The following is a 24,674-nucleotide window of genomic DNA, read 5'->3' as shown; positions in this document are numbered from 1 at the left end:
TGGGTCATGGTGAAAAAACCTCGAGAGTCACTGCACTAGACTTTGAGCATCCATCTTCCATTGCAAGAGCTCAGAAAGAACTAATGGGTAGAGCCCAGTGGCTACTGAATCCATGGGGTTGGATTTTTGGAGAAAATCAAAGCTGGAGATATAGATTATGAAGTCAGTGGCAAGAAGATGTCATTTGGAGCCGTGGGAGTTGATTAAGTGACCCAGGGAGAGAGTGTGGAATGCAAAGAGAGAGAAGTCTGGAACAGACCCCAAGGAACACAGACCCTTGATCTTGGAGGAGAAATTTCCTTCTGGGGTTGTGCTCATCCTTCTTGCACTCTGGTATTTCTCGTTTCCAGAGAGCTTTGGAAAGGCACGCTTTGAACACATACTGACTAGAGCTGATTTGCAGCATCCTGTCAGAGCCATTGCATCTGTCATGCTGGATCATAAACTGACACCTGGCTTGAGGGCCTGGCCCCACACTGACACCCAGGGCTTAATGTGGACGGATGAGCAGAGCAGACAAGTTCTTAGGAAAGATGGAAGGAGCTCTCCAGATTCCAAAGCTCCAGCTCATGAGCTGTGACCACAAAGAGATCTACCGCCACCAGCCAGTAGCTCTCGGGTACTATTTATAATTTCTAAAGAGTACTTTTGCTGTATAGAAAATAGCAACAAGGGTTGGGAGCTGTACAGGAAGATGTGCTTATCGCAACAAAATCAGGAGGCAAACTAAATCTGCCAGAGAGTGGGCAAACTGGTATATTCAAACAATGAGATAGTATATGGCAGTTAAATGAGTGAATCAGAGACCTACGTGTATCAGTCCAGATAAATCTCAAAAACTTTATGTTACATGAAAAAGTCAAGCCACAGAATATTATATAAAGCATGATATTTATTAAAATTTTAAAAACCACACAAAATTGTACTACATATTCTTATGGAAAAACAAATATAAAATTACATAAGCAAAGGGGGTGCCTTGACGTCCGGAGAATGGCTCTGGGGAGGGCGTAGGGAAATGGATGAGGAGTGAGACTTTAGCTCAATCTGTATTGTTTAATCTTTTAAAAGAGGCAGAAGAAAATATAGCAAAATATTAATAGTTATTAAATAAGCTGATGAGGCATGGGAAAAATATTATTTTCTGTTCTTTTCATAATTAAAAATAAATACGAGTGTATATCAATTTTGCAATGCCAGAGCAAGATTCAGACTTCTTTCCCTGATCCTAGGTTAAGCAGATGACCTGTAAAACAATTACTAAGGAAAAGTATATATATACACACACACACACAGATATGTACATGCACATATATGTGTGTATAATACACATGCGTACATAAAACACACGCATGCATTTTCTATACATATACACACATATATGCATAACTTCAAGTTAAAACAACAAGCTTCTAATTTTTTTATTTGAAAAAATATTGACCATATCATATATCTCTTCAGTTTCTGAGAGAGAGAATTTCATATCATGAGACCCTAACCCTTTTCTGTGATTTGACCATGTCCTGAATCTACAGACCATCTGTGTGTCATGATAAAATGATGATCCCGGAGTGACTGGAGTGGGGACAAAGCAGAGGAAATCCCTGAATGCTGGGGACTATTCCAGTGCAAGACTTGAAAGATGTCAGGTGGGGAATTACAGACAGCCTACAGAGGAGGACTGAAAATCCTGGTGGGAAATAATGGAGACAGGAGTCGGGAGGCTGGGCTCAATCTTTGCTCTGTCACAAATCACATGTGAGGACTTGACCAGTCCTTGCCCCATGTTGGGCTTCCATTCAAACACTGGCTTAGCTGATCTCTCAGGATCTTTCTAGAGATGACATTGACTGACTGCTTTATCCTCTTAATTTAAAAGCTTTGTCCCCTGGTTCCAGAATAATCAGTAGTATTCCAGGGATTCTGGGGGGCTCCCTTCTTTGGTAAATTCTGCCCAGTTTCCTTCAGCACTTTCTCCCTTTAGAGACTGTTCATATCAACCCTTCTGGGGTACTGGACCATTCTCCGAGCCAGGCTTTGTGTGACTGGAAGATTCTGAGAAGGAATTGGATAGGGGCTTTATAGGAGGCATCGGTGGGCAATAGAGAGACTGGGTGAAGAAAAACTTAGCAAATGTGCAGAAAAAAGTCCTGTGAATTTTCCCAAGGGCAGAAATACATTTAGTCTACACTGACTTGCTATTTTTCATCAACTCACCCATCACCTTCCTCAAGCACAGGTTCTACAAGCATACTCTGTGTGTGTGTGTGTGTGTGTGCGTGTGTGTGTGTGTTGGGGTTGGAGGGCTCACTTGACTGAGTTCCAGTTGCGTTTTCACCAAAGAGGCATTTGTTTCAGGTAGCCTGGGTTCCCAGTTAGAAAAATTATTTGTTTCACTTGCATAGATGATGCCATTGGTTCATAACATTCCCAGGCGCTGGTTAACCCTCAGGGAGTAACAGAATTTAGTTTTAAACTTCCTAGAATGTCCACTCCCTATGTATCTTTCAACTGAGTTCTTAATGATTGTCCTCTTTTCATATTTTTGTCTTGCTACAAGATTCCTTTAAATGCTCTACCCCCTTGTGTCTTCAGCTGTTGGCCTTCAGAGCATCACTTGACAGAGACTGACATGAGGAACCACTCCCAATGTAAAAATCAGGTACCTCTGCTCAGAGGATGGCTGGTGAAAAATGAAAATGGAATCTTTCTCGAGTTAGAATATGAGACGGTAGAAAATTTTCTTAGCTTGCCTGTGTTTAGATTGTAGATACCTTTTCAGTAATGCATGAGTTGCTTTAAGTAAGATTCACTTGTCCTACAGGGTTAGGGCATAAATTGAATGCCACATGCCCTGTTTTTCTCTAGCTTTGGGTCCTTAAAACCTGTCTATGTTTTTACCACATACCACTTGGCTTGCTGAATTCAACACCTCTTCCAATGCCCACTCCTCCCCGAGAATCTACTCATGGAAAGTGTTAAAGAGAAATGTGGACTTTCCTGAATATTTCATAGAGCAGACCTAGGAGGAGGTTGGCATAGCACACCCGTCAGCAAATGGCTTAAAATTGTCCCTTAGCCAATTTATTCTCCCAAGTCCCTCTCATCCATTCCACGACGCCTGGGTTTTTTTTTTTTCCTTCTTTTCAATCTTTTTTTAGTCTTTCTCTGAATTCCTACTCCTTTCTTTTCTCTCCTCCTTCTTGAGAAAAATGCAAAATTTTTCTCCAGTCTTTTGCGCAGCAGTTAAAAGTCCCTTTTCCTTCTGAAGCATAACCTCAAGAGCTCACACTTCAAGTCAAATGGTCCTTCTTTCAAACAAATAGGATGTCCCTTCGAAAGATGATGGTTAAATGCAAAGATTGATGTAATTAGAGAAATCCCCTGGCTACCCAAGTCAGGAGAGGAAGTTGCTATTGTTCAGAAGTCCTTTTTGCCATCTTCAGGGTCATTGTTGTCTATCGACAACTTTGTGGGCCTTAAAAACTCTCCACAGAAATGGTTTTCTGAGAGGTGTTTGAAGCAGGGAACAGAGAAATATCGTGTTGGAGATGGCAGCAGCTATTCCCTGACCAAGTGACCACATCACCTTGACCATTGCACACTGGTTGAGCAACAAGTGCACACACACACTTCCTGACAAGAAACAAAGGCTATCTGCTGTTGACTTACTGTCAGTCTTAACTGGAATGGAGTCAAGCCTGCTCAGATGGCCTCTTAGATTCGGGAGGGTCAGCTGGCAGTTCTTTTGTTTCACATTTTAGATCCTACAGTTCACACCATTTGGCAAGGTACCCTGAACCTTGTCGTTCAATTCTGACTCTGCTAAAGTGACATGCAGCCAGATGAGGTTGGTTTTATACTGGTGTGGGGGCCTTTCCTTGAGTTGGGGGCTTCTGGAACACTGCCTTGATTCTTAGTTCGCAGGTCTGTGATGAGGGAGCCTGGTTTCAGATGGAAGAGACTTTGGAGAGATTCAAATCCAGCCCCTTCATTTCTCGGACGTGGATCCTGAGGTCCAAGGAGGGGAAAGGGGTAGCTCCAGGTCATGCAGTGAGTTAGTGGTAGGGCTGGGGCATAAATCGAGCCCTTCTGCTTCTCGTGTGGGACTCTGTCCACCACACCACATTACTTCCCTGCCTTCTGTCTGAAAGATACTTCACTCAAAACAGTTTTGACCCTGGAGCTGTATCTTCCCAAGAGAAAGAAGGAGAAGCGTAGTCTTGAACCCTTTGTGGTTTCAGTCTTGGTCTAAAGTTTTCTGTTTGCCCAAGCGTTTGGATGGAGGAAGTACTGTATGGTGGAGAGCTGCTTTCTTCCTGAAGGCCAGGAGAATGGTTCAGTCTGAGCTACTGTATAAGAAGATGGACAACACATTCTCAAGAGGAAAGGTGTTTGTATCCACATACTGGAATTTGTCCACCTTCACTGATATGGTGGTGTTGACCTGGAGGTGCTCCAGCAGGAACTGAGAGAGATTCTGGTATATGTTTTTGCTTTGTGCTCCAGACTCACACACCGTCACCAGTGTCTGCTTTTTGACATCTTTGTTGATGAGAAGCTCCAACTTCAGGTCGACAGGATGTTCTGGGCATTTCACGAGAAACTGCAGTTGGCAGATGATGAAGTACCAACCTGGGAACTGGATCACCAGGTTCCCATCCTGGTATCTGACTCCATGGACAATGCCATCTTTGTTCCAAGACAATTTGGTTTTGTTGATGTGCTTTGATGCTGGAAAGAGAAAGACAGAAAAATAGAATTATTGGGCGAATTTCGGGTGCAGATTGGAAAATTTGAAGTCTTTCTTCAAGGTTCTCCACTCAAGACCCATGTTTTCTATAATATTGGCTGCTATTCCAACTGCCTGGAATATCTTCCATGTTATTCCTTCTAGATGCTGCTTAATAACCAAAGCACACGTACAAAACCATTATTCTCCCTTTTCTCTAATGCTTAAAGCTGGAGGATAAGAACACACACGATATTAGATCTCTATTTCCTATAGAATTGTTTTGCACTGAATTATTACATTATGTTATTCTCTTCTTATTATAATTATTATCTTCTCCTTTCAGGGTATAAGCTCCTGAACTGTATTCTCCATAAGTTCCAGACTATCAAGTTCATTTATTCAATCAGTCAATGAACATTTGATCAATGAGGGACTACTGTTTGGCAGACATTGCACAGAGTATCAGAGCTAGGACATCCAATTTTCTTCAATTAGTAACCAATTTAGGCATCAGGACGTCCAGGAGAATCCCAGACTGTGAACTTTCACATTAAGATGCATCCTTTAACCATTCATTGTCTGAATTTTTGAATGTCTTCCTCTCTTTAAAAGGGCAGCCAAAAAAATGTGTGTAGACCCCTGAAGTGCACATTAACAGGCATTCCTCAGCCAGGATTATTAGAAAAGCAGAGAATTAGCAGACCCTCTAAGCTGATGTGTTCGTGTCGGAAGCCAAGTCTCTCTGAGACCTGATAAATGAATATCAGCGCTGATGGGTCAGGGTGACTTTCAGAGCTGGGAAGCTGGTGTGTTAGTTTTAATTACTTCCATGGCTTCCCTTTAAACCTCGCTGCAATTCAGCTGAAGAGTGAGAACTAATCTAACTGCAAAATTGAATTTTTCAAATGAGCAGAATGGCTATGCAGCGCATCTTGGCCATCTCCTCCGTATCTCATCTTTCCCAGTGTAAGGGCCTCTGATTATTTCATTTATGAGGGTCCTCTTTCCTGAAGAGTGCTCCAGTATGCAAATAGGCCCTGTGCCAGCATGTTCATTAAGCTGTCAGTCTGGGGACAAGGCAATTTTGTGGATCCCTGGTGAATAACCTGACAGAGACAGAGATTAGAGCCTGCTTCCCTTGCATGAGGAAAAGTACTGTGCACTTGGTCCACAACTTGTACTTGGCTGAATTTAGAGAGGTGGTGGGGGTGGGATGTGAATGACTTCAGAGGCTAGGGACGCAACATGAGGGAGTGAATGAGACTGAGGAAAGAGGAGCTTGTATCTGGAGAGAGTAATGCTCTCTTCTTTCCCCCTCAAGGCATTAAAATTCAAATTACAAAAATATCATGCAGCCTAAACAGAACCCACAAGCATGTCCATTGGCCATGGGATTCCCCTTGTGACCTCTGGCTTAGAAGTTTCAGCAAGGCCACAGGAAGTTGCCCTTATACGCTTACGGTTCCTAGATTTGGTTACTGACCTTGGAGGTAGGCCCATGACTTCTTGAACGGAGCCTTTTCCAGGATACATAAGATGTCCTCTGAGCAATTTCCTACAAATAAGGAGACCACATGTTAAGTATCTTTGCTCTGGAAACTGGAGACACCGGAGGCTTTTCCCATGACGCTTTGATGGAGATGATAATTACTCTTCTGTTTCCATTTGGGGAGCAAAAGGAAAACTTGTTCATTTCTCATTTTGCCATCAAGGACCTTAGGAGTTTTTTCAATCGATTGCTTCCACTTGGGCTTTTACAAAAGACTGTGGAAGTTGGAGAAAGGAGACAAGTATGACCTGAGTTCCTATATGTGCCAGGTGTCATTCTTGTCACTTTACGTGTTTACATATTTCACCTCACATAATCTTGGCAGCAACTCAATGAAAGAGGTATTAGTAAGTCCCTTTGACGGATGGAAAATAGCCTGGGGACCAGAGAGATTAAGTACATTGTCCCACGTCACTCAGCCAGGCAGTGGTAGTCAGAACGATACAGCTCATAGTAATTACTGCTACTCTTCTTTTAAGAGTGTACCAGGTACTGGTCTGTGTACTTTTACAGAGTTCAGCTAATCTAATTCTCTGAATAACTCTGCAAGGTTAATCCTGATGCCTAGACATGGTCAATGATACAAGGTCAAGCAAGTTGAGGAAAACACTGAGATTGACTCTCATGTCTCTCTGATTCCCAAGGGCAGGTTTCCTCCTGGAGGCCATTTTGCTAGACAGTGAAACTAAACACATTCTTACATTCACTTTTAAGAGGATATAGGATCAAAGAGATCTAAGCAGGGAGTCTGCTGTCTGGAGCTTCTCTGGCAGGGGGAAAAGACAACGTTTATGTCATTATGGTATTTAAGAAATAAAGATATTTTTAACGTATCCATTGGTGGTAGTGGTTTAGCTTCTTATTATAGTAAGTATTTTGTATGCAAAGAACCAAGTCATACATTTTCTGCAACGACTCATGAATTCAACTTATTCTGGGCAAATTCCTTCTCCTCTATGGACCTTGGTTTCCACGCTGTAAAACCGAGATCTATGACCTGACGTTGACATTTTTTGGATGACGTCCCCATTCATTCCATCCATCAGAGACTAGGCAGCCACAGACACATTCAGTGGATGCAGCCACACCCTGGTGTGTTTGTTCACTGAATCTCTGAGTAGCATCTGTTGGGCTCACAATCTTCTCCATTGCTCTCTGCCCAGGCCTGAGATCCCTCTTAGCCTTCCTCACAGCGCCATGGGGCCTTGGACTGGTTGAAAGCTAAGTCAAGAGTTCCCTCTACTGTCTAAACAAGCTCACTGCTAGAAGTGAGAAGGGGGCGGGCAGTTTTCATCCTTAACTGCCCTCAACCCAGAAAGAGACTCTGGTCCAAAGGTCTCTTTGGGGAGGGGGGTTGGTAGACCAGCTGCCTTTCTCTTGATCACATCTCTCAGTCATTCTCCAACTTGTGTTGTGGTCCTGCCTATTTCAGGCCACAGCCCACGCTCCTGGGGTGTGTAGAACAGCAGCATAACACTGAGGGCTGCTTATTGTCGAATGCACTATGACTACTGTTTGAGAGTCCCCCTGGCCCATCTTCCTCTTTTGGGGTGTGGAACATCAAGTCAGAAGGAATCGCAGAGAGGTGTATCTGGCTGCATCTCTTCTCTGCTTGGAATCTCTTCCTGGCTCTGCTGTTCCTAGAGGATCAGAACCAAGCTCCCCTATATGGCATTCGCGTTCCCTTGTATTCTGATCCCTACTGACCTCTCCGGTCCCATCCTTACCTCCCTCTTTCCCTTGACCTCTCTGTGCCAATTACACTAATAGTAGCAGTAGTGCTAGTAAAAATAATGGCTAATACGTAGTGAGGGATGTTTATTTTCCAGGTATTCTGCTAAGCATGACACATGCATTATTTCACTTAATTCTCACAACCACCCCATGAGAAAGGTACTATAATGATTTCTATCCTGTACATGAGGAAACTGAGGCTTTGAAAGTGAAATGACTTCTTGATATTCGCACAGCTGGTCAGTGGTGGAGCGGAGATTCAAGCCCAGGCTGTCTGACCCTAAGGCCCAAGTGGATTGCTGACCACTCTACTGGAGTTTGGGGGCTCGTGGTGCCCCCAAACACACCGTGTTGATTTGCCATTCCATCTTAACACCTGCTCTTCCCTCTGCCTTCACCAGACAAATCATTCTTTGTTTAAGGCACAGCCTGGCAGTCATCTCCTCTAAGAAGCCTGGTCTGACCCTTCTTTCTGTTTGCCTTTTTGTCTCCTCCAGTAGACAGTGAACCCTCAGGGCAGCGGCTACTGTTTATACATCCACCCTGCCCAGCCCAGAAGATGCTCAGTAAATGTTTGTTGAATTGGGTCATCTAGTCCATCTCTCCTACTTCCCTCTCTGGAAGTCAGGTAAGTTCCTATGGCACGAGTGAGGTGATGGGGATACTGGCTTGCCTTTCTCCTCCAGGCTGGAATAATGCCTGGCCACATTCTCCCATCCATTCTACAGGTTAGGTTAGATTAGAAGGGAGGATAAGACTCATGCCCTGAGCTGAGGCCAGCGCATCCCATCCAGAACAGCTCTGCTCACTGGCCAGAGGCCCCCTCGCACCAGGCCACTTCTGGTGGCATCTATCAGGTGAGCTTCTGTAAACAGGTGGCTGTGGAAGTACAAGCCTGGGCTTGCCTCTCACACATACAAGTTCTTTTTTTTCTTCCCCTTTGGTCTTTGCATGTTTGGTGGGTTGACCTCAGTTGTAATTCTGAGAAACCCAAGGATGGAAAAAAACACTTATTTTGAAGCATTTGCATTTCCTGAAGTCAAATGGCATGGCGTATTTTAGTTTTTCTTGAAGAACCTCTTAGATGGTTTCAAGCGAAAGGAAAAACACGACAGGCCCCTTTAAGGATGACATTGCTGGAGCTGGCTAAGGGAAGGGGGCTGGGAACCAGGATCCTGGAGGGCCTGTTGATGGAATGGGGCTGTTGAATCTGGAGAGGAGCCCGAGGAGGGCACAATTGCTGGCCTTAACACCTGACAAGGCTGTCAGCAGGAAGACGGTGCACGTTCCTCCGTGGGGCCCAACACTAAGGCTCCAAGTGGAAGTTTAAGGAGATGATGCCCTCAGCTAATAGCTACCACCGCTCTTGTCCCCATTTCTCAGAGGAGGCCATGGGAAGACCTTCACGAAGGACACAGAAATCACGCTGTAAGGCACAGTGCTGGCAGCTCAAATGTTTGACCAGTTAGTGCTGCTCAAAGATGCACTGGGCTGCTTCCAGAGTCGTGAAGCTCTTGTCAAGAGCGAGAGGAACATTTCATGGGATACCAGCCACATGGCTTGAGTCTCCGCATCGCCCTGGGAGTCCATGATATGACTTTCTTTTTTGGTTACGAAGACGGGAAGGAGTAACATAAATAACAGGGGCTACATGTGGCTGGAATCCTGTAAGGTCCCTGGAATTTTGAATGCAGAGAACATAGGGAGCAAAACACACTCCTGTTTCATTCATTTCCCAGCTGAATGTGATGTCTGGAGGGGTTGAGTCTGAAGAACTGAACGCTTGGGTGGGGGAAATGAGAACTGTCTGCAGGTCGTGGATGAGTTGATGGCCTTGGAGTTAGAATTAGGAATTTCCCCTCTCTGGGCTCTCGTGTCCCTCACTTGAGAAGAGCAGTGTGAATGTGATGATCTAGAAGGGCCCTGCTTGTTCTCTCAGGCTGTCTAGACTCAGCTGTGTACTGCCAGGCCTGCTATAAGGACGGAAAGTCGGTCCCAGCTCAGCCTGCCTATCTTTGTGGGCATGTTGATCTACCCCAGCTAGGAGACTATCTCCACAAATTCAGATTTCCAGACACCTGCAGTGGTAGAACAGAACATTTTAGGTCTGGGGACAATCTAAGTTATGAAAAGCCTGGGTCTGTGAGGATTTGTATGATTCAGAGAGATGGAAGTTCACTGAGAGGTCACCTGGTCCAGGCTTGGTAACCACATAACACGTGTGCTCCCCAATGCTACTCCATGGCTGACTTGTCCTAGGTCACCCCATGAGTTAGTGACAGAGGCAGGAACAGAGATCAAGACTCCTTGCCTCTTCTGTGGGGCATTCCATCTTTTGGACAACTCAAGTACTCTGTGAATTCTTCTGAGGACCAAGCTCTTCAGATGGGCAAGATTTGTAGTTGTTTTCCCAAGATTTGGCTTCCTCTAGAAGGATCAAGGACCTTTCTCTGGCTTTGTTTGGAAGCCTGGAGAGAAATATGTGCCAATGAAATCCTCCTGGCCAGTTGCACAGAAGAGAGAGACAGGGAGAGACAGTTGTTGTTGAAGGTGATTGAAAGGATCACGTTGTGAAGTCAGAATAGTGGTAACCTGAAGACGGGACCCTGCCTTGAGATCTCAAAATGTTAGACCTGAAAGGGCCATCGGATGCCAAGTTAACCAAGACTCTAGTTTTGTGAGTGGGGTGACTGAACCCAGAGTGATTGAGGGTCTGACCCAAGACCCACAGTAGGTTTGTGGCAGAGCTAGGTTCAGAGCACTGAGCTCCTGGCTCCCAGTCCAGGGTTCTGTCCCCTGTTTTTTAGTCTTTGCATTGAGGCGGGAGGCTAAGTGTAGGAAGAAGTGGGTTTGCGGCCACCATCATGCTGGACTGAAAACTGATGAGGCAGCTGGAGGTGCTGGGAAAACAAGCACTAAAGAGCCTTCTGGGCTCCCTCTTGCAGGAAAATGCCAGGAGATGACTTTAGACCTCTGTGCTGAACCCTGCCAAGTCACCAGTCAGGGGACAATCAGGCTTCCATTAAGATGCAACAATGCCCAAGATAGCAAAACAAACCACACTGACCGTTCCGGTCAGATGGTATGTGGTCTGAGTGCCAGGAACCTTCCAGGTTGGTATCAGGACAAGACAGACACAGTGCATCTCAAACAGAGCACTTGGGTTGCAATCGAGGCTTTTAGCTTCTGACCTTTCCCTTCCTCTTACTGCCCCTCAGTTACTGCATCTATGAAGTGGAGATGGTAACAATCAACCAAATGTATGGAAGTTGCAAAGATGCAATAAGATTGTGGGTGTCAAGTGGCCAGGGCAGCACGTGGCTCAGAGGAGACACTCAACAAATGGCAGTCCCTTCCTCCTCTCCTCCTCTTTTCTTAGTTGTTTTGGCGGCACAGCTTAGCAATGCTTCTTTGCAAGGTGATCTGGCGGATGAAATGCTCACTAAACAAAGCTCATGGCATTATCTGAATGATTAGAGGAGTTCAATTACATACATAAGTGTTTGAGGCCAAGTGATGCTTCCAGGAAGTGTTCAGAATCCCCTTCCCTCTGTTGAAAATATTTTAATCCTTCCAAGAAGGAGAAGAATTACCCTAATGACTCTGCATCTACCTTGTCCTGGCTCCTTAGTTCTCTTCCTCTGGTGGAATACCCAGGAGAGTCCCAACAGTGACATCTAGGGGACAGTCTCTCCATTATGAGCAGAATTTGGAATCAAAGTGAATCTGTAACCTAAGGATAGTTTCAACTGTTGACTGTTTCCTTGATGCTACCAGGCCAACCAGTGACAGAGAAACTCCAAGATGGGCTATTTCTTAGACCAAGGACACTGGGTGACTCTGGAATTGCAAACAGCGTCTAGGGAACACCCATCCCAGCGCAATCAGCATTAAGCACATACAAGGTGATCATTAAGTACAAATCAAGAACAAGTTGGAATTCATTTGAATCCTTGAAGGTTCCTCAGGACTTGGGGGTCTTTTCAATCCTGACCTGTTACAGTATGTACGACAAAGTTATCTGACTCTGGGTATTTCCTGGGAATTCATTTATACTAAATGCAAGTTGAATTAATATCGTTGGGGGTATTTAAGGAGCACCTCTGAAGTCTATAATTTAAAAGGTAAGGTGAGTCTAGAGTCATTTGGTGAGATCTGCTAACATTTTATATAACTTTTTAACCCCCCCCCCCCAGCAATTCTAGAAGCAGAAGGGTGACAGCGCCCTTACAAATTTAGGCTTCTGGTCAAACAGGCTTGGGTTCAAATTCCAGCCCTGTTACTTACTAAGTTGTGTGGTTTTGCACAAGTCACTCAACCTCTTTGAATTCTCTTGAAAATGAGAATAATAATAACCTCCCTTGATGAGTTGCTGGGAGGATTAAATGAGATCATGCATAGCAGGGAGCCTGATGTCCACTGCCCAAAGTACACCAAGAAAGGGTTGGCTCCCGTTCCCGGTCCAGGGCTTGCTCTGCTGGGCTTGTGGACATGAGGCTGACACATGTGGTGTCAGCGACCTTGGATGAAATATAGAATGAAGCCAGTTTTAGGAATAGGCCTGCTTTCCCGCCCCCCCTCCCTCCACCTCTCTTCTTTATTTCCTTTTTCTTTCCCCAAAGTATTTAAAAGATGGGGATTTCTTCTGAATTTAGAGACGTGATTTGTATGTGCTAAATTCAAGTATAAATTTTAATCCGTTTCTCAGTGAGCTGAGTATTTTTTTCCTCTTCTCTCCTCTCCTCCTGCATCTCCTCTCTCCTCCCTCCTTTCCTCCGTGGCAGGGGGGTGGGGAGTAGGCAGAGCTGGCTTTAGCTCTCTGGGCGGCATCCCCAGGGCCCTATCCTGCTTTATTCTGAGTGGCCTATTTTCTAATTTGTTTCTTGTAGAGAGAGTCTTGACTCCTGTCAGCTCTGCCTTAACAAAAGGACAGTTCAAGAGTAGGTTTTCAGGAGTGTGTTCAAAGTAAACGCAGAAGCAAATCGACTTTTTGAGGCCAGTGACTATCTGAAAAGCAATTTACCCCCTGAGCAGGAGTCCCCCCTCTTGCTTTGAAAAAGAAAAAGCAACAACTGATGGACTGAGCAATCTAGATCCAGATCAATCCATCTGACAGAAGCGGGGGTTCGGATGCTCACCTTCAGTCTTTCTAGGGGAGAGGATGCTGCTTCTCCACCTGCCTCTTCTGCTGTCAGTGGTGTCCTGGTGTCTTAGGGTCGTGGTGGGGCTGTGACCATCTGGATCACAGCCATGTGACACCAGGGATAGCTGGGGATTGCTGAGTGGCCAGCCTCTGTGGTTTTGTTTCATTGCCTTCAATGGGTAGCTTTTATTGTTTCTTTGGGGATGGTTGGCTAGGTACAATTAGAAAGCCAACCTTCCTTGATCTCTTTCAAGGCCCGCATTTTCTTTTCAGCAGGGGGAGTGAGCGGGGAGGAGGAGAATAGTCAGCTAAGCTGCACAAAAATTGTAAATTGTTAGCCCGGTAAAATGGCCAAAGAATCCTAAGTTATTTGTTCCGTTTCTGGAATGTGATACTCAAAGCAAACTCCACGCCTGGGTCAGGTCATCTGGCTTACCCCCATCATTCCATGTATTCTAGAAAACAGGACACCCCAGCCCCTGAGAGGGAAAGGAAGAGCTTCAAGTCCCAGGACTGGAATGGAGGTATTCCAAAGTTCAACCCCGCTCTCGCCTTTTGCACCTCGTCTTCAGCTGAAGATGGAACTCAAGCGAGGGTGGGGAGTGCACGGAGGGGTCGAAGTCTATCCACTGTTTCAATGTGTCAGGGCTTCCAGGAACCTCTGGATGTTAGGGGCCACGTGACATTCACAGGAAAGAAAGACCTCCTCTAACTGGCGTTTGTAGGGGAGGGAGCACTCATTCCAGGTCTCATGACTCCTCAGCTGCAGAGCCAGGGCTTAAATTCAGTCTCTGGATCTCCTGCCACCGGCCGCTTATGCAGCCTGTCAGTCCACCTCGCATGCAGACCCACGTGTGTGGTCACCCTGAGGACCCTCTCTGCCCCAGAGCTTGATAACAGAGAGCAGGCTTCAGCGACAAGAAAGCGAACAGCCACGGGAGCAGGTGCTGAGGAAGCGACAAAGAGTGCTGGAAGGATTCCCAGCTTTGGAGGTCTGGTAGGGGCGCCGGAAGGAAGCACAGTCATGCTTTACTAAGCATCTGGTGGGACAATCCCACTTAAGCAAGGGGTATCAGGGTGGGTCAGCCTGGATTTTGAGGTCTTGTCCCACTCCTTGCTAGCTGTGCAATCTTAGGCAAGTCAGTAAACCTCTCTGTGCTCCAGTTTCTGTACCTATAAAACAAGGCTCATAGTTATCCTTGGGGCTCATTGTGAGGATGGCATGAGTGAATTACAAGGCATTCAGTCCAGCACTTGGCACATAGCGGACGCCCGTCACTATTCATTATTCTCATTCTGCCAGGGCCCCATCCGCACATAGTGAGGGAATAAAGGAAAAGCTGATTTAAAAGTTGTGTCCAGAATTCTTTCAGTGCAGAGAAGTCCTGTCATTCAGTTTTTGGAATGTTGGGAAGGACTGGTCCTGAGATTAAGGCCACCAAAATCATTTGGCAAAATAAAGTCAGTAGAATTTGAATCTCTGCAGTGTTGGTGAGGGGAGGAAAAGGACGTACAAACAGGTAGGAAGGAGAGTGGGCGAGTGTGCATGGCGGAGGGCTGAGCCCCAGGGAGGAGATCTGTCTCTCCAGAAACTCCCAGTGGCTGGAGTGGCAGAGGCCTTACAAGAACAAGGGTGTCTGATATTCTGTTTGCATCTTCCTCTGTGATGGAGTGCATTGCCCCCCACCCAGCTTCTTTGCGTCCCCTAAATCCTGCTAGGAACTTTGCTGGACGCAAAGGTGGGGTGCTGTTGGAACTCTGGGGAAATCAAGGCAAAAGTGTCTGCATTCTGTGATTTGGGCAAATAAGTCACGTAAGGTGAGCACATGCGAGATTCAAAATGAGCTGGAAGCAGAAAATTGGAACAAGAAGGGACGAGAAGCAGCACAAGTCTCGAGCTGACAAGCAGCCCTCCTGGCTTCCTCACCATATGTCTGGGGTGGGATGGAGCCATTTTATTCAGAGATGAAAGAATAGAGCGGACCCTGTGTCCAAAGGACATAGGCTCAGACACGTGGCAGACAAGAGCTGTATTTGCTGCCCCATGTCACCCTCGTGGCGGCTCTGTGTGGGAGTCCTTGTTAACCCCATTTTCCTGATGAGAGGAGAAGCATGTGGTGGAAGGTTCTCCCAGGCCCCTTCCTGGCCCACAGTCCCAGCTGAACCCCTGGAATGGTCCACTGAGTCCTGAGCACAATGGAGTGCCTACGAGGTGGCAATGTCTTGTGACAGTCTCCTGGGAAGGAATGGGCAGCTTGTGCTGGGACCCAGAAATCCTTTCGTTACAAAGAGGATTGGTTTTCCGTGGATTCCCCTGCAGCTAAGTGTCATCTGGTGTGAAGTTACTGTTGTGTGTGTACACGGCCCTGCTTCCTGGGCTCTGGGCTGCTGCTGGCTTCCCGCTGACGGTGGATGATTTCCATCAGCTGGTGACAGAAGAGTCCCTGGAAAAAGTCTGGCTTCTGCCCCTGTCCGCCCCAGCGACAAACCACATGTTTCCCAGTGACAAACTACATGCTCCTCTAGGGGTTCCCTTCTGCCCAGAAGGGCTTGCAATGGCTTTTCAAAGGGACAGTTTGCTGCTTGTGCCCATTTAAGAGGGCTTGTTGGGGGAGGAGGCTGTGTCTTCAGACTCCCTCAAGACTATTGCTAGACTTTTTCTTCTAGATTTAGATAGTGAATGAGAGAATTCCAGCGTCATAAAGTGTCAAAGCTGGAAGGACCTTCCAGCTCCTTTAGCACGTCGCTGGGATGTTACAGACGAGGCCCAGAGAGGAGGAGAGACTTGCTCAGAGAAACACAGCCGGCTGGTGCCAAGGTCAGTTCTGGAGCCCAGGTCTTGCTCCAAGGTGTTTTTCCACCTCCCCTTACTCCCGTGTCTGCAGTCTGCCAGCTGAGAGAAGTGTGGACTTGCATTAAAAGCAGGAGAAAGCCAAGGACCACAGAGAGCAGGTCACTGACATTTCATGGCCGGAGCACATCACGCAGGGGGAGAGAGGGGACCTGAGATTCTGACTCCTGCTCTGCTATCAACTCCTTAGCAACTCATCTTGATTGCTTGGGCTCCAGCTCCTCATCTGCAAAATGGGAATACCAATCCCCACGTTGCCTGCTCACAGGATTGAGGCAAAGTTCAACCTAAGGACAGTACAGGAGGGTCTTTAACAATAGTCATGGCCCTCGTGGAGGGTCCTATTAGCATTTTTTTGTCTGGTTGCTGAGACATTGAATTGTGAACTGAGGTTGGTTTGGATTGGCTTGTATTCTGATATTTACAGCGATGGCCCAGATGAGAAGGGAGCTGATAAATGATCTCATCCATGGCTCCCCAAATTTTGGATTTAACGGACCAAAGAAATTGATCCCAAAATGAAAATTCAGTGACCAAGATACAGTGGGCATCTTTTGATTTTGCCTATTATGACCACTAAAACAAACAAAGAAAAGTAACTCAGACAAAAAGCAATCCAACTTGACTCCTGTCTATATCAACTTCATGTTGTAAAAGAAAGGACATTTTACCACTTGAGGAAAGGACATACTCTCAGAGGACAGAAGCGCCCCTTACCTTAAAAATACTTGGCTATGGGAAAAGGGGGCTGCCTTGTCCTTCTTTTTCCTCCTCCACTCTGGACTGGTGAAAGCCGTTATAGGGCCAGAACCGCTGCTTGGAGCCCCCGTACTTGGTAACCCATGTGGAGGTGCGGAAACTGAGATGCAGAATGGCTGAAGTCACATCACCCCACCAAAACTGTCCTTCTCATTGAGATCATGTTCCTGTTCAAGATCGCCTCCCCCTCTCAAAAAACGAAAGGTTCTGGTCTTGGAAAGTCTGAGTGGATGTGGTGGCGGAACGATGGGAGTGGGGAAGGGAAGGTGACACTTACTCAGTGCACTTGGTTTTTTGCAGGCTCTGTAAGAACATGTGTCACATGTTCTGACTCCAAGCCTGTGGGGTTTCCATGATAGGGGTCAGCAAACTCTGGTCTGTGGGTCAGATCCATCCCACCTCCTCATTATACAAAGAAAGTTTTATGGACTCGAAGCCATGGCTGCTCATTTGCACAGAGCCTGGGCTGCTTCTGCACTACAACAAGAGAGTTGACTAGCTGCAACAGAGACCTCACGGCCCGCAAAGCCTAAAATATTCACTATCTTGCCCTTTACAGGAAAAATTTGCTGACCTCTGCATTGTACCGTTCTCCCTTTTACGTGAATGGGACTGTCTGCAGTGGGAGGCATGGTGGGAATTGGGGTCATGTGCTAAGTAATTCTAGCCACGATTAAGACATCGTTGACAAAGCTGTGATTATCAGTCTGACTTGAAAGATCCAGAAGGCTTGTGTGTCTGGGTCCTTCTGCCCTTACTTGCTAAGTCTCTGGGTGACAGATAGCAGAAAACGTTTCCTGATGGAAACTCCAAGTGCGATGCTGCTGGTGTGAGGAGCTGTGTCCAGGCACTTGTGTCCTCTGGTCCCAAGGATGCCCTGGTGTCTCTACCTGGGTACTTATGATGGCACGTCTACTTTCTCTTTCTCTCCTCCTTTTTTCTCTGAGCTGCCTTGTTATCCAGCTGTGCTTGCTGTCTGGGTTCTAAAGTTTACAGGACTGGAATGGGTTAATGTTCTTGAGTGGAAAGAACTTAGAGATGAGGACATCTGAGTTCTAGGTTGGCTCCATAGGCCCTTGGACATGACACTTCACTGGGTCTTACTTTTCCTCCTCTCTGCATTGAAAACATTCACCGGATGATCTCAAAGTTTTTCATCTTCAGTGTTAACCTAACTGCACATCCCCTCTCTGGGGCTGGTAGAGACGGCGCATTAATTAGTGACTTCACTGATAGGAAATGCGGGGGAGAGGAGGTCTGTTTTCACAGATCCTCAACTTCATTATGCATTTTGGCTACTACCAGTTACTTAACGATTACTGTGTGCTGGTTGCCATGCCAAGCAATTTACAGACAAGATCTGATTGGCTTCTCCAATACCTTCGTGAGGTGGGTATTACTATTCCCATTTTGTAGATGAGGAACTGAGGCTCCCAGGTGGAATGCAGAGCCAAGATTCATACCCATATTTGCCTGACTCCAAATTTCAAGCTTTTAACACAACACTTCTTTGCATTCCTGTCTATGTCCATGCAACAGCCCATGCCACAGGTAGAATTTTCATTAGTGGGAGAGTTGAGGGCTAGTGGGAGACTTGTGGGAATGAGGGTGTGGATCAGAGACTACTCAGACGAATCAAGATGCATCAGCTCAGCCCTGAGCAGCTCCCACCTCCGCCTCCGCTCCCTTTTCTGTAGGGCACTGTCCTGCTGTTTCTGGTTTTTAATCAACTGTGGTGTGATAAGGATGATTCAGTACATATTTACTCCTAATTCCAAGGTCTTACCTCCTTTCAGGGGGAATTTGCCTGGTGGGTTGGGAATGGAGTCCTGGAAGAGAAGGAAGAAAAAAAAGAAGCAACATGAGGATGACATCCAACTGAATCCACTCATCTTTTTCTCTTCCATCTTGGTGGTCCTCAAAGTACTGTGTAATTTAGATTTCACATTCCATCTGACCCTTAAATTTTTAAAAATTAATTCACTGACTTAGTTTACAAAGGGTTTTCCCATCTCTTTGCTTGACAACCTACCTATCAGGGATGCAAGATGAGGGTCACTAGCCACATTTCACACGTGACAAACTGGGGGCTGAGAGAGGGAAAAGGAAAAGTTGACAGCAACTCAGGGGCCTGAAATCTGCAACTCTTAACTCCTAGTCCAGCGCTTTTTGTCTTTTTTTACCTCCACATGTGTTATTTTTTCCTCCTTCGGTCAACATGAGAACAATCAAGTGTATAAATGTATGCGTTTTTTTTTCCATGTTTGATTCATCAAAAGTAGGTTGTAAACATACCTGGGAAGGTACATTTCTATCTCTCCTGTGGTTGGAAATTCTGAATTAATTGAATGTTTATATGCTAAGTATTGTGAGGATACCATAAATAATTAGATTTTGTCTCTGCCCTCATGGATTTATCACAGGTTTATATTTGAATATAATGTCTAAATATTTATAAATAAACACAGATGTATATTATATACTTATACATTCACATTATATTTTATATTATTTATTCTATTACAAACATACATATATAGAGAGAAATATTTACACAGATAAGGAGGAGGTTCATGGAAGCAGATGTCCCCTGATGGGGGGCCTCCCAGGCTGGGGGATTAGATGGCATTAAAGAGAGGTCTTGTTGGGCTGCTCTGAGTATGTGGTCAGCAGAAGCAGGTGGGCACAGTTCTTCAGCTCTAACAAGTTCCTCAAGACTAACTAGTCTCTCTCCCCCTTCTCCCCACCTCAGCCATGGAGACACCCTCCAGTGTCCTGCCAATAAGGAATGAAATGCCTTATTCATCTTTTGACCTGTCCAGTTTGGGATCTCCTATGGCACATTGGATTGAAATATTAATAAAGACCTAGGGAGGTGTGAGCACTTACAAGGATAAAAACAACTTCCCAACCTCTGCCAGAGCAAGAAGTTAGCAGCTGCCCCATCTTATTTTCTTAGTCTTCCGCACAAACACCTAGGACCACCTGGAGGTCCTCTTCTATTCCACCATTTCCTTAGGGGCTCTGTCCTTTGCCTTCCACTGACAACTTGTTTTCTGAGAAGTGGATCTCCTCTCTACCCCAGGGGAGTTGTCATGAGTCCAGAACGTCTCCTGACAGCAAAGTTCTGGCATAGCACTGATCTGGAGCTGGCGGAAGGCAATATAAACTTTTGGTCTTCAAGTTTTCGGGGGAAAGAGAGTGAACTTATCTTGGAAGAGCCTTCCCTCATTTTTCTAATCATCTATGATTTTATTGCTTTAGTTGGAAGCTCTTAACCTAACTAACGATGCTGTATGTTTGCGATCTCTCAGTTACGCATGCAGTTCATAGGAAAACCTGACATCGAAAAATTTCCCTCCATGTTGCCTCTGTGAGACAACAAACAGCATTTCAAAATTTAGTAAACACCTCATTTACGGCCAAGGGTGACTGTCAATTAGTGTGACGTGTGAATGCACAGAGAAAAACTTCTACATTTAAATGTGGTGCTAAGACTGTTGAATTCATCAGCTGCCCAGAAAAGTCTCCAGGGACAGGGAGAGAATGCTGGAAGAGGAAACCCAGTGGAGCTAACCCAGCTGCCACCAGCAGCTGGACACAATACCAGAGATTCAGACATCCAGTACACGATGAGTGAACGCCTGGTGTGTGCCAGGCATTACATTAGTCCTTGGAAGACATCCTGTGGACTTTATGGCTTAGTCATTAAAGCTGTCTTAAAAATGCGCAAATAAATGGGGCTGGCCCCATGGCCGAGTGGTTGAGTTTGCGCGCTCCGCCGCAGGTGGCCCAGTGTTTCGTTGGTTCGAATCCTGGGCGCGGACATGGCACTGCTCATCAAACCACGCTGAGGCAGCGTCCCACATGCCACAGCTAGAAGGACCCACAGCGAAGAATGTACAGCTATGTACCGGGGGGCTTTGGGGAGAAAAAGGAAAAAATAAAATCTTTAAAAAAAATGTGCAAATAAATATATAACTAGAACTGCAAGTTGTGGCAAGAACCACAGTGAAAAGAGTGAAAAGAGTCAAAGCGTTTCAAGATGGTGCATGTGTGTGTATATGAATCACCTGGGGAGATGTTAAAAGGCAAATTCTGATTCAGCAGGTTTGGGTGGAGCTGGAGAGTCTGTATTTCTGACAAGCTCTGGGTGATGCTGATGCTCCTGGCCCACAGAACACATCTGGGTAACAAGGTTGTAAGAGATAATATTTGGGAGGAGGATCTAATTTAGATGGGAGCTGGAGAGGCCTCTGTCTGTCGTTTAAGGGCTTCCTGGCTTCCTAACTTCAGGCAGGAGGATGTCAAAACCAAAGCATCTTAGTACAGAAAAGAAGTCTTTTATTAAAACTTCATCCAGGGCCCATGACATCCAGGACAGAAGTGTGACTATTCTTAAAGAGCTCCCCGGATGAGGTCTCCATAGCTTCCCTGGATACCCATGGTAGAAAAGATCAGAGAATCAGAGTCAGAAAGGAACCTAGACATCTTTCAGTCCATCAAGCTAGTTTTACAGAAGAGGAAACCGAGAAGATGCTATCTTCAGAGCCAGGGATAGAAAAGCTCATTCTTCATTCCTCTCCCTTCCCATTAGCAGTCTTTGCATTTGGAGATGGAAAAGCAGGGTATAAAGAGATAACTTTTAAAATTTGCTGAGGACTGTTTATGCCCTTAGGCACTATGCTGAGTGCCATCCATCAACTCCTCTTTGGCCAGTCCTAGAATTCTCTTCCAAATCTTGCCTGGGGATCTGGGTCCTGGCTGGGGAAGTGTGAACCAAGTGAGTTGACTTTGAGGTAGACAGTACCTAGGTTGGACACAGCACAAGCAAATGGACCCTCCTAGGTTGTCATTCTCAGCGCCACTGAGTAGCTCAGGAAACTTCATCTCCATGGTTACCAGCCAGCTACACTTTCTTGGGTGTACTTTTGTTTCAGACTCTGCTTGTCTGATGAGTATCCCCAAAAATGTTTCTGTGTTTGGAGAGAAGAAGGTCATCTTTAACCTGCTCATTCCCAGGTGAAGTGACCTGATCCCATTCATCTTCCCTGCCGAGAACTCTGTTTCCTTGTTTCTTTTAATCATCATGATAAGAGGACTGATAATCCTTCCCCGGACTGGGTTGTTGCGGACATAATAAGATATTGTACATAAAGTGTTGGCAAGTACTCGAAAATGGCAGCTATTTTGGTTACTCCCTTGATCCTAATGACGTGCTTAATTTGTCCCAATACTTTGAAAGGCTCATTTCTTTTCACAGAGCAACGCTGTGCAGATGCAATCAGCTCCCAAATTTACTTTTCACAAAAGATACTCTCTCTGACTGAAAATGGCCAAAGGCAACTAATGTTTGGAATATGCCAGGGAGGGTCCCCATTCCTTTCCTTGCTGGTCTCACATTGTCTTGTAAGATGGGCCACTGAGACCTTTGCCATGAATGTCTCTTATTTTCAAGACAAGATCATTAAGCACTTGATGAGGGTGTTTAATCCCCCAGGGTTAAATGATTTACATGTATTATTCTATTTGATCTTTACTGCAAGAGCTAGTGATTGACTTAGAGAAGTGACTTAATGATTACAAAGGGTCCTACAGATGGTGAATTGCAGGGAAAAGATTCAAAATCAGGGGTGTTGACTTGGAAGGCAATGCTCTTCAAAGTCATGCTCGACTGCCTCTCTAGGGGAGGGCAGGATGAAGCTGGGGCAGAAAATTCTCCTGATACTCATTGAGAAAGTGGACGGAGGTCATAGAGGTCTCCTGGGGAGGAGAAAGACTATGTTTTTATTGACAGCCTTTGTTTTGGTATGGTTAGTGAAAGTGAGAATTGGACCAGAGTGGCTTAAAGCAGTGCTTCTGCCACTGGGGATCTTATTAAAATGTTGATTCTGGTTCAGTAGGTTTGGGATGGGCCCTTAGGTTTTGCATTTCTAATGAACATTTGCATTTCCAGATGATGCAGTGCTGCTGGGCCGGGGACCACAGTTTGAATAGCAAGGGCTTAAAGATATTACTCAACAGGCATTCAGATCTTCCTTCCCCAGGGAGTGGGGGATGGCTACAGGAGGATGAGTCTGGAGCCGGGCTCATAAATGGATTTGGGAAATCTTTCTAGTCTGCTGATGGGAGTGGCATCCTCTCCTCTCACCTTCCTCAATCAATGAGTCTTGTCACCCAGGTCTACTTCCCGCTGCCCCACTGTGCAGCCTGGACTGACCTCTGACACCTTGCCTTCCTCTGGGTTTATGCCTCTGCTCACTCTTTTGCCTGACCTGGAATGCCCTGCCCCACCTCCACCTGCCACCATCCTTCCAATGGAGAGCTCTCCACCCTTCAAGAATTCCAGTTAATTAAGGTGGAAGGAATGATAGAATTAGGTACTCATCATTCTTTAAGCCTCAGTGCGTTAGCTGATTCGGAGAAGGATCATCAAGAACAGCCAAATTTTTATGTCTTCGAAGTATTACCCCATAGATTACTTATTAATAAGAAAGAAAAAAGCATTTTTACAAAACAGCTAGCTGGTGGTCACTACCTTAATCAAGTGACTAACCATTATCACCTATAATGAGACAGTCTGACCTAAGCCTGTGACAGTGCCACAATAAGAAGTATATAACATTACCTATGTACTGTTCTTGCCAAAAAGTGTTTCATCTGAATATAATTATGAGTAAACACTATGAAAAATCCAAAAATGAACTCTTCTGCAACAGAACTGGCCTAGACACTTCGAAAATGTCAATGTCATGAAAAAGAAACAACAAAGGGCTGGAAGGATTGTTACATCATTGCTTCTCAAACTTTAATGTCCATACAGACCACCCGTGGAGCGTGTTAACATGCAGATTTTGATTAAGTAGGTCCAGAATGGGGCCTGAGATTCTGCGTTTCTAACAAGCTCCCAGGACCATGCTTGAAATAGCAGTGTTTTAGATTAAAACAGACATAACCAAATGCTGTGTGTGACCTTGAGAGTGGATTCTGGATACCCAAACAAAACAAGGCACAACAGCTATAGAAGATATTTTTGGACAAGTGCAGAAATTAAGATATGGACTGTTTATTATTAGATGATATTACTGAATTAACATTAACTCTCGTTGCCATGATAACGGCATTGCAGTAAGTAGGGAATGGGTGCTGAGATAGACGTGGGCAAAAAGTCACGCTGTCTGCAACTTACTTTCATATATACTTTAGGAAGAGCACAAATATGGAAAAATACTAACACAGCGAATTTAGGTGAAAGAGTATATGGGTGTTTACCATTCTACTTCTCTACAGGTTTGAAAATTTTCAAAATAAAACTTTGGGCATAAGGCATGATCCTTCTAATTCTTGGAGGAGGCTCAGCTTCCGTTCTGGCTCTTCTGCAAACTCGTCTCTCATCCCAAGCAGAAATTGTCTTCCTCTCCTCTGATCTATGGCATTCTGTGTCATTCTGCCCCAAACTCAAACTCTAAGTGTCCCCAACTTAGAGAAGTCCCAGAAAGCAGAGGTTCTGCTCTGTCCACGGGGGCCCTTCCCTCACAGCCCAGCACAGGGCTTGCCCCTGAAAAGATTCTCAGTGGATTTTTTTTCATTGATAAAATGAATGCACTGGAGAGAGTAACTTGGGTAGAAGGAAGCATCACAGGGCATTTCAACTCATCCGATATTTCATCTGAGCTTATAAGCAAATCAAAAAACCATACCACCACCTCCAACAATCACTACCCCTTCAGAGGTGCTCAGCTCCACTCTTGGTGGGGACACTAAGTGGTACTGTAAGGATAAAATTTTTAAAAAAGGGAATTTTCTTTGCTAATAAAGGGAAGAGGTGGCAGCTGCTTTCTCTTCTTTCTAGAAAGATTCTCCTTGAAAACTTAATGATCCTGGGTCCTTGCTGTAACCTTTT

At 45.4% G+C, this 24,674-nt stretch overlaps 1 protein-coding gene and 1 long non-coding RNA gene across 3 annotated transcripts in view; one reads left to right on the top strand and one right to left on the bottom strand.

Annotated features, from left to right (window-relative positions):
- LOC106824219 (uncharacterized) overlaps positions 1–20,702 on the top strand; it is a 95,595-nt gene extending 74,893 nt beyond the window's left edge. For both annotated transcript variants that reach the window (XR_011506272.1, XR_011506271.1), the window contains 3 exons: positions 8,516–8,646; positions 8,747–8,875; positions 19,524–20,702. This is a non-coding gene — a long non-coding RNA (uncharacterized lncRNA). The remainder of the gene's footprint in view (positions 1–8,515; positions 8,647–8,746; positions 8,876–19,523) is intronic.
- The window catches only part of TNFSF8 (TNF superfamily member 8), a 28,430-nt gene continuing 4,630 nt past the window's right edge, over positions 875–24,674 (bottom strand). Inside the window, exons 2-4 of the mRNA XM_014830410.3 lie at positions 18,558–18,600; positions 6,219–6,290; positions 875–4,734 (exon numbers count right to left, since the gene is read on the bottom strand). Coding sequence (XP_014685896.1) covers positions 4,340–4,734; positions 6,219–6,290; positions 18,558–18,600 — 510 coding nt within the window. The 3' untranslated portion in view covers positions 875–4,339. The remainder of the gene's footprint in view (positions 4,735–6,218; positions 6,291–18,557; positions 18,601–24,674) is intronic.

Source organism: Equus asinus, chromosome 10 (genome assembly GCF_041296235.1).
Source record: "Equus asinus isolate D_3611 breed Donkey chromosome 10, EquAss-T2T_v2, whole genome shotgun sequence".
NCBI classification, from domain to species: Eukaryota; Metazoa; Chordata; class Mammalia; order Perissodactyla; family Equidae; genus Equus; species Equus asinus.
Note: the sequence above shows the minus strand (reverse complement) of the source record. Positions and strands in the feature narration are given on the sequence as shown.